We start from the raw sequence: 10,558 nt of genomic DNA, 5'->3' as shown, positions 1-10,558 counted from the left end.
GTCTGAGTCAGCAGGGATACAGTCCTAAATAGCCGGGTTATAGTATCAATAGTAGTTAACTTATGAGGGGGTCAAAGATTTTGGATCCCCGCCATCCAATACCTATGGGCATTGAAGGAGATCCTACTAAATTTGACCCAGGTCCCTTTCAGGACCTCTAAACGCTGAACAAGGGCAAGACCCTTACCAAACCGTTCCCATAACCCCCGACCAGGTAGCCAACATACCTCCATATAGACCGTGGAGATATGAATGGTGAAAATCTTTTATTTTATATAGACAGTAAAATAATGCCAAGACACCACGGACAAACGATAAGGAAGAATCACCTTCAACATAAGCAACTAGTTATTAAAGTCATTAATACAAAACCAAATAAAAAGTGCAAAAGATTAAAAATAAAAAGTATTATACTAAACACTTGTCTTCACCAAGTGATGTAAGAGACTTAGGCAAACATGGCCTTGATTGTCAAGAACTCTTACGATCAATCTTGGATCCCGAGACGACTCACACACTCTATGATGGACAATGGATGATGGTAGTGGATGATGGTGTTATGGTGGTGGTGGGTGGTGGATGAAGTGTGAGAGAGGTGGTGTGCCAAGGGATGAGTTGCAATGAAACCAAGCACTCCTATTTATAGGCTGAACAGAAGGCTGGGCACGGCCCCGTGTCCGCTGGGCACGGCCCCGTGCCTGTCTGACAGTCTCTCTCTTCATTAATTGTAATTCGCAATTACAATTAATGCGTCTGCAGTACTTTCGCCACGCCCCCGTGTTCGCTGGGCACGGCCCCGTGGTGGGCAATAGAAGCTTCTATAGGTTTGTCTTTTCTGCTACTTCTTGGGCACGGCCCCGTGCTGGCTGAGCACGGGGCGTGTTCAATCTTCTGCCTTCTCTGTTTTGCTTGGGAGGATGCTGTCGAGGGGTCGGGCAATCCACTTATGTCCCTCTTCTTGTATTTATGTTAGATTTAGCTGCCTTTTTGCTTCTTTTGTTAATTTGAGCTCATTTAATCCTGAAAATACAAAAGGAAGACAAAAACACTCTTTTTCCAACATTAGTACTAAAAAAGGGTTAGTTTTATGCCTCATTTGACGTAATTTATATGTTGCATTTTACACACATCAAATCTCTACAGGAGTACTCTCATCACTAATCTCGTTGAGCTCCAACGTCTCAAGAACCCATAACTCATCATCCTCATCTAACTGCTCCTCCTTGACTTCCTGAACTTTCTCTTCCTCATGCTCGTCAACAACTCCCTCGCCTACTAAATCAGCTCCACTGATGTACTCGAAACACGTGTCGACACAAGATATGAAAGAATTCAGGAAGTAAACAGAATGACATGGCCCGCTATCATCATCTCGACCTCCAGGATGCTGCATCGCTCTATCAATCTCGAATGTGACAATCTCATCACCAGCTCGAAGAGAAATCTTACCGTCAAAGACGTCGATGATCGCCTTTGCGGTCCTCAGGAATGGACGGCCCAGAATAATAGGAACTCTCTCATCAGCCTCCATATCAAGCACAACGAAATCCACCGGAAAGACGAACTTATCCACCTTAACCAACAAATTCTCCACTACTCCACGAGGATACTTGACTGATCGGTCAGCCAAGGACAGCGACATACGCGTGGGCGTCAACTCTCCTAAACCAAGCTTCTCGTACAACGAAAACGGCATCAGGTTGATGATGGCCCCTAAATCGGCTAGAGCGTGAGCGGGGGTAACGGCTCCCCCAAAGAAACATGGAATCGTGAAAGTACCAGGATCGGTTAATTTCTCTGGCAGCTTATTCAAGACTACCGCGGAACAACCTCCTGTCAATGGAATATTCGAAAACTCCCCAATCCTCTCCTTGCGCTTCAAAAGATCTTTGAGAAATTTAGCGTACTTAGGCATCGACTGAAGTGCCTCGATAAACAGAAGATTGATTATCAACTACGTAAACATCTCAAGGAATTTCCCATATTCCTGAGCATACTTCTGCTGCTTAAGGCGACCTGGAAACGGAAGGCGGGAATGATCAATCACTGGTGATGGCCGAACCTTCGTCGGCTGCTTCTCAACTTTCTTCTCTACTGGCGACTCCTCGGCGTGTGCGGTACTTGCTGGGTCTAGCCTCATGTGCACCTTGCCTGGAGCCTCCATCTCGATCTCCTCATCGACTTCATCCTCTTTCTCTTCCTCAACTCTCTCCCTCGCTACTTCTCCCAAACTCTTTCCACTGCGGGTCGTAATAGCCTTCGCTGAATGGTTCGCGGGATTAGTGAAGGTATTTCCCGAAAACTGACCCGGTGGATGCTCCTGCAACTGTTTAGCAATTCCACCTACTGTTCTTTGAAGATCTAAAAGTGTGGGTTGCTGACTTTTGAGCTGAAGTTCGTGACTTTTATTAATCTGCTCCTGACTTTTAGCGAACGCCTGATTCTGCGTCATCATATGAGCGAACATCTCCTCCATCCTGCTCAAACTACCCTGTAAAGCCTTGTCACTGCCTTGACTCTCCTGAGTCGACCCCCCACTAGCGAAGTGACCTCCTGAGCCACTAAACTGACCATTCTGACCCGAACCAGTACTCGTGTATATACCGGGCCCTCTGCTCTGATACTGACCAGATGGAAATCCAGGAGGATTTCCAGACGAACGATAACCACTAGTATTACCACTACCGTGCCAGTTGGAGTTGTAATTGGAATTATTGAACGGATTCGTGGGACCCCTAGACTGACCGGCTATGTACTCTACCTGCTCAAGAGTAAGGGTAGGACAATCTATCGTATCATGACCCCCTCTACATACCTCACACCTATCAACTTTCTTCTTGATCTCTTCCAAGCCTTGTCTCATCTCTTGCCTCAAACTCTCGACTATAGCAGCTACCGATGGATCCAAGCTAACTTGGTTTACCCCTCGACTGGCCGAGGAGGTACGCACAGGAATGGAAGTCCTGCTGATAGTGCCGTAATCCATATAAGAGTGGGCGAAACTCTTAAACCAATCGTTACACTCATTCACTGTCTTTTTACCCATAAGTTGCCCTCCAGCTGAAGTATCGAAACGAGCTCTAATCTCGGGAGTAAGACCATTGTAGAATTTTTCAACTAACGCCCAATCGGAAAAACCATGCTGAGAACAACGAGAGATCAATGTCTGAAAACGCTCCCAAGCTAAGTGGTACGGCTCATTAGGCTCCATGTGGAAAGAGTGAATCTGGTCACGAAGGCGAGACGCCTTGGCTGGGGGAAGTACTTGGCTAAGAAAGCATCACGAAGACCTGCCCAAGTAGTGAAAGTGCTTGTGGGCTGAGAATCGAACCAGACAGCTGCGCGTCCAGCGAGTGAGAATGGAAAAACATGAAGGTATCGAGCATCGAGGTTCACCCCCTCGATGGAGAAGGTGCTGCAAAGGCGAGTGATGCGATTGATATGAGCGGGCGCATCCTCGTCGTCACGACCATGGAACTGACATGAATTGGTGATGGCGGTCATGATGTAAGAAGGAATCTGCCAAGACCTATCATTCGCGATGTTCGGAAGGGTGATGGGTGAAGTAGCGCCGGTGAAACCGGTGGTAGCCTGCTGGTAAACGGTGCGGTTCGCCATAGCGGGTGGAGGACTAGGCTTACGAGAACGGGAGGGTGGTGGGGAAACGTGGGGTGATGTCTTTGGTGAAAGTGGAAAATCGAGATCGGGGATGGAATGCGAAAACGAAGGTGAGTTAGAAGAACTTACCTCGAGTGCAGAAGATGAGACGGAAGACTTGATCGCAAACGGAAGCGGTGGTGGACCCTGCGAGCGCGTATGGGGCATCAACTGCACAAACCGAATGCAAACAAGTAAGAAGACTCTAACGGATGACTCGACAAACTATAAAAGACACTAAAGCAATTATTTTTTTTCAGTTTTGTATATAATTAGACTCCTATGACTCAACAAACAAACAAATAGCACGTAATATGTCAAGTAAGTCCAAGCAAAGTAATTAACGCAATCGCCAAAGAGTCCCCGGCAACGGCGCCAAAAAACTTGATGTGCTAAAAGTGGATTAACTAAATTAACTAAATTAAACCCTAAACTAGACTCTCTAAGTTTTAAATTTATAAAACTAAGACTCTCTACACCCTAAACCACACGACCGGCAAGTGTACCGATCGATGCAGTATAGCCTAAGGAAGTCCGAGTATCGAACCTAAGAGACTCTACTAATTACGCTAATGACTCTATCTAGACTTAGACTGACACGGACTTTAACTAATTTGTTTATTGATTGGGGGGGGGGTTCTAAAAATCCTAAGAATGCGAATAACGAATAACTAGATTAGCTAAATAACTAACACGAACTCGAACGAAGACTTTGACCAAAGATGATGAAGACTACCTAGGCTAGACGCAAGTTTAACTTGGAATGGATTTCTATTCGATAATTTTGTGGTATGGAACTGGGATCTTTGGATACTAAACCTATTAAGACACCACTAAGCCCCTCAAACACTCTCAAGGTGATTCTTGTGGCACTACCTAGGCTGTTACGCTTACCGGTTTTCTAGATTTCCTCACAGTCCTCTAGTTTCTTGAAAGTGCTTATATAAGACAATCTACCTCACAGCGCGAAAGTCTAAAGCAACTACGGGTTTTAATCTTGGTTTAATAGACAATGGAATGTTTAAGGACTTATAAACCAAACCGAGACCTATTAATAACCTCGAGCCTCACAGCGACAAGATTAGCAGAACACTTGATTTTATTAAATTACCGAATATTACTTCTAAGGTTACTTACTAGATTTTCACCCTAAAGGATTAATGATCTATTACGTGATAAAGACCGTAACCTAAATCAAGAACCCTAACACAACCCTATTATGTGATAAAGACCGTCACCAAGGATTATATGAAGCAATAAACAGTGAAAAAATAATCGTCAAGCACGCATATGCACCAAGTTAAATTCCCGAAGCTTTTACAATACAAGAAAAATCCACAACCACGCCAAGAACCGAATAAAATCCAAACTTTATTAAACTATTGTCATTAGCCTAGGTAGTTAAAGGTTTTTAGCCAGAAAACATCATCAAGAATAAAGATTCAAAAATTATAAATTCTGAATTCATCGTGCAATAATGTAAAACGAACAAAAAACTAAGTAACAGGAAGTTTAAACCCGTAATCTTCACTCCCGATCGCTCCAAGATGTTACCCGATGATTCCTTGCTTCTCAAGATACTCAAGAACCTTCAACAGCCTTCAATGGTGCTTCAAGATCCTCAAATTCGTATCTCTTTTCGGCTGTTGATGATGATGTTGATTTATAATCTTTCAAAAACCTACTAGCTGTTGCCCTTTGAGTAGGCTGCACGTATAAACGTTTCTCCCGGCCCGCGTAACAGGTGAACGTAAGTTCACGCGGCCCGCCCGGATTTCAAAACTCTGGAATCCTGTTTTAAGTTGACGCGGGGCGCGTAAAAGGCAACTTTAAACTTACGCGGCCCGCCTAGAAGCTCCAGAATTGATTTTTTCTTCGTTCTTGCTTCCGAGCTCCTCGATTTCCGCTCCAGCTTTTCGCCTTTCAAGGTTTTAACTCGTTTCTGCTCCTTTTGGCTGTAAAGACCTGGAAAACACAAAATATAAAAAATATGTACATTCTACGCTAAAAACGGGACAAAAACGAATATCTAACGACTAAACCAGACGCGAATAAAGATGTATTTTGCAATACATCACAACGCTTCACTAAGAACGAGTAGAAGATCAGAACAAGCTCCGATTCTATCGGTCTTGAGTGCATTGAGTGTAAAAGAGTTGAAAGAAGGTTGGAAAACCATCTTTCAATCCTTTTATCCATGATTATGTGTAGATCTATACGAAAATGTTGTTGATTCTTGTGGAAATCCTTCAGATCTGAGTGGTTCTTGGTGGAATGAAGCCAACATTTGAAGTTCATATGAACTCCATGATGGCATCATCCTAGAACTCCTCAAATCCATTGATTTCATGGTTAAAAGTGGAGATTTAAAAGATAAAATGATGAAGAAGTGCGTGTAGATCGTAGAAGTACAAGATTTGAGATAGAAACTTACAAGAATTGCGAGAAATCGAGAGAAAATAGACCCCAAGCGTGCTGGTCTTGATACTCTCGTTCGAATTCGCTAAAAGCTACTACTTCGTGCGAACACCGAATACTACAATTTCATACGAAGAGCCTTTCCTAAGGCTGGAATGTTACTTAAGCTTTCCTAAGGCCAATACAATATACACGTTTTCGAAATTATTCGCATAACACAACCGAGTGGTCCAGTCGAGATCAGGCGTGAAAACTGAGAACTTTCGATAAGATCGCTCACTCAGCGCATTTTTCTAGCACGAGAACTTTCCGTTGAGCTAGGAGTGACATCCATATCTCTACGAAAGTCTCAATTTGAAAATCCAGTGGAACTCCCAAATTTATTTGTAGAGCACAACCACAATTAGGAGCGAAGTTATTAAGTCAGGGGTAAAACCCGTATCTTAATAAACCGTTCCGCTCTCTATAAAATGATTTTCAAAAGCCCTCACCAAGGACTCAGCTATAACGATAACTCGAGCCACACGATGACCAGGAAGACGAATGCCATGAGCTGCATCCCAGTGGAAGCATAAGTCTTCTAAGGCAACGCGTGTACGCGAACTTGTTGAGTATAGTTGGGTTACCTTGGGCAGTCGACGCCTAAACACCCAAGGCACTCTATCTATTTTACGAATTCGACAATTTTACACCTTATGAAATCTATTTACGCTTATGTGTTTTCAATTTAAAACTTTACGCTTTATCGATTTCTCGATTTATCAATTTTCGCTCCCTGCTTATGCAACCGCACAACTCGCACAACCATCGCAATCTAAAACGAAAACTGAATGTTCGCAACAAAACTAATATCCAATTACTCGCTTTCGCTTTCGCTCTCTCCCTCTTCATCGCGTCCTCGTGCATTCTACACCGACATGTATGTGTGTAAGTATAAAACTATAACTAACTCTATGTACAAAACGAATCAATTGTGCGAGAACTTAGGAATCTCGTGTCTCCTATGTGGCTCCTACGTGATATCTATTATACTACTCGCTACAAGTTTTGATCGCGCTCAATCGCATCGCAAACTCAAAAATCATTATGATCAAATCTCACTCCAAATCTCTCTTTGTCTAGATGCCTTCCCGCGACTCTAGCTCGAGACAAACAGCTTGGAGAAGAGCCAAACGAAGCGCCGAAAAGAGGATTGCCTCGCTTGTGGCCAAGGAAGTGGCCAAGGTCATTCCTCAAATTGTCACTCAAGTGCACTCTCTCAGCAACTCTCGAACCTCGGAAGACATTAAAACGGAAGTGCCGCAATCTGCTTTCCTCTACAAACACTTCAAATCCTATGGTCCGATGGAATTCACGGATTGAAGGAGGCGTCTCCCAGCTACTCCAGTGGTTCGATCCTATCAAAGTTACCCTTCGTCAGAGTAGGTGCCCCGATGGATTTCGTACTACTTACGCTACCGGAGTATTTCAATCGCGAGCACTCGACTGGTGGACCGCCGAAGGTAACAAACGTGGGATCTCCACAGCTTACGCTCTCTCTTGGGATGAGCTGAAAGAGCTCATGAAGAAAGAGTACTGCCCTCCCCACGAAGTCCAGAAACTAGAAGACGAATTTTGGGAAATCAAGCAAGTCGAAGGTGACAATGCTGGCTACACCGCAAGGTTTAAACAGCTTGGCATAATCTGCCCAAGTCAAGTCAACACTTCAGAAAAAGCCATCACAAAGTACATTCGCGGCTTGCCTGAATGTGTGGGCGATTTTGTCGAAGCTGCAAGACCTTCTACCATTGAAGAAACCTACCGCTTGGCCGCAGAAATCAACGACAAACGAGTCTTGGATGGATTTTTCTCCAAGAATCCTGTCAAACAAGCTCATCAAGCAATCGTCATCGATTCTTCTGACGATTCTTCCGAAGATTCCTCCGACGATTCTTCAGGTAAGTCCTTGGAAGAATCCTCCGACGACAACGCACCGCTTCAAGAAGCTCAGCACAACCGCAAACGAAAGACCATGAGCCCAAACTCTTCAACGACTGAACTGTCGCAACCAGAACCTCTTCAAGCAGTTCCAGTTCACTCGAAGCGCGAATACAACGGGACTCATCCCCTGTGTATCATGTGTACGTATCATCACCGCCAAAAGCTAACTGTCGTTTTTGCGCAAATTGCAACTTATATGGTCATCTTACCCAGCACTGCCGCACGAGGCCGCAGACTTGAGGAATTTCAGCAACAATCGCAGTCTCCGTAGAAATCCTCCATGACAACATTAGTTGTGCTTCCAACGTTGTTATAATGATACGAACTCTGCCGATTAATGTCTTTTGCATGTTGAACTTGTTCTATTCCTCGACGCAATGTGGACACTATCTATCTCTCACTCTCTCGCACTCGCGCACGGACTATATGCTAGCACTATGTACTCTATATTGTGTTTTACCCCTACTATGCGTTCTTCAGATAAAGTATGATAAACGTGCAAGGATCAAATTAATCACGGGTGCACATGGGATTACTGTGATCAGTGCACGGAGATCCCAATGAGTTTCAATAATGCCATAACGTTAAAAGCATGGTCGAGCGTGGTGGATACGCCGGCTGGTACTTTCTATATATAAATGTCTTGACCATGTCGACACAGTGTGACACCTATTCACGAGGATGAGGCGTGTGGTTGAAGCATGGTGGATACGCCGCTGGAACTTCCTATATATAAGTGGTTCGCCATGCCAACCAATGTTTTGTGAAGAAAATGCCATACAAGTTGAACGTTATTAGACCAAGTATACTATTAACTCTATTTTCGACACACTATACTACATCGCAAGGCGTAACAATCTCAATCGCAACTCAAAGCATGTAATCGCTAGACTTATCGTAAGTCAACACGCTCGCAATCGCATTATCGCTAAAATCTACCTCGCAATCGCTATCGCTAATTATAGGTATTTCGCAATCCCAATCGCTTATTGTGTGTTCGCTTAATCGCTTATTATGTGCATCGCGCTATCGCATATCGTGGGTATCACTCTATTGCTCGTGTATCACTCTATCGCTTATGTATCGCTGTGTCGCTTGTGTATTGCTCCATCGCCCATCGTGTATCGCTTAACGTAATCGCTATCACTATCACTGACCAATATCCATGCTGTCTGTGTTAAGTTAGCACACATGACCTCCCTTCACGGGACGAATTCATATGGTTAAAGCATGGTGGATACGCCGCTGGTACTTCCTATATATAAGTGTTTTAGCCATATCAACAGAATTTCGTGGAAAAAGGCCATTCGGGGTCTAATGCTAGTTAAATTTTGTGGTGTTGATCAATCCAATCGAATCTCATTAATCGCGCATATTCCCATCGCTTGAACGCATCAACCGTCGCCTGTCGCTCGACGGTTACCGCTATCGCTCGTCACTTATCGCTCATCGCTTTTCGCTTGTCACCGCTGTCTTCGTTTATTATGTTTGTTTTATGCTATCAATTATCGCGTACCGCTTATCGCTTATCGCTTATCGCACTCGCTCTTATCGCTAAACTGAGTTCGAAAACGACTCCATCGCTCAGTTTGCTCAATCCTTCTCTTACACTTGGTCCAACCATCTTCGCTTGGACCATGGGAATCGAAATCTATCAGTACCATGTCGACACAAATGACACCGCCTCACGGGACGGAAGCCATATGGCTAAAACATGGTCGATACGCCGCTGGTACTTCCTATATATAAGTGTTTTAGCCATATTGTCGAACTTTCGTGGGAAAGTGCCTTGCGGGGCCGACTTTAAATTTAAAACTTTTGATATTATTAAAATCTTTGTGTAAACAAAGCTTTTCTTACAAAAATTTTTTCTAAAATTTGATCAAAACTGTTGGTGCACTACATCTGCTGATTACGTCTTGTATCGAGTCATTGTCTTAGAACGTTAGATCTGGGCTCGAAATACGAGAAATAGTGAGATTGTATAGGTTTTAGATAGTTGGGCCGCTTTTAGAGTCAAATTAGATAAGTTGGATCGCTCTTAGGACCATTAGGATTCGGACCGCTCGAGCGAACATGTTTGGACCGCTCGAACGGCAAAGCATGGTTGGATTGCTTTTAGGAGAACAAGTAGGACCGCTTTTATGGCATATGCATGGGCCGCTTATTGGGCCTGTCCAATAAGCGGTTCCAGAGCCCAATTAGCGATTCCAGATGCCTATATATAGCCCTATGAGCGAATTCAGTTGTAACGTTGAGTAGAAATCGTACCGAGGTTCTGCCGGTGCGAGATTTGAGCTGTAAACGTTTGAAATCAGTAAAACAAGTAGTTAAAGTGATTTGCCTGCTGTTTCTACCTTAGTTTCTTGTTATTCCGCACCTGAAACCAAGGAGAAAGCCTCTGAACGACTCGTTCGGGTCAGCACACGATCCTACAATTGGTATCAGAGCTCAGGAGGAGGTTCTCTGCAGGAATCAGCTGGTTTTCGTCACTTTTTCTTAC

The 10,558-nt window shown here is 44.0% G+C and overlaps 1 protein-coding gene across 1 annotated transcript; it reads right to left on the bottom strand.

The window, feature by feature from the left end:
- Positions 1 to 1,129: 1,129 nt before the first annotated feature.
- LOC110901888 lies at positions 1,130 to 1,915 on the bottom strand. The gene has a single exon (XM_022148650.1). The coding sequence runs from the start codon at positions 1,913 to 1,915 to the stop codon at positions 1,130 to 1,132; it is 786 nt and encodes a 261-aa protein (XP_022004342.1).
- Positions 1,916 to 10,558: the final 8,643 nt, after the last annotated feature.

Source organism: Helianthus annuus, chromosome 5, assembly GCF_002127325.2.
Source record: "Helianthus annuus cultivar XRQ/B chromosome 5, HanXRQr2.0-SUNRISE, whole genome shotgun sequence".
In the NCBI taxonomy this organism is placed as follows: domain Eukaryota; kingdom Viridiplantae; phylum Streptophyta; class Magnoliopsida; order Asterales; family Asteraceae; genus Helianthus; species Helianthus annuus.
The sequence above is the reverse complement of the archived record's forward strand: the minus strand, read 5'-3'. Positions and strand labels throughout refer to the sequence as shown.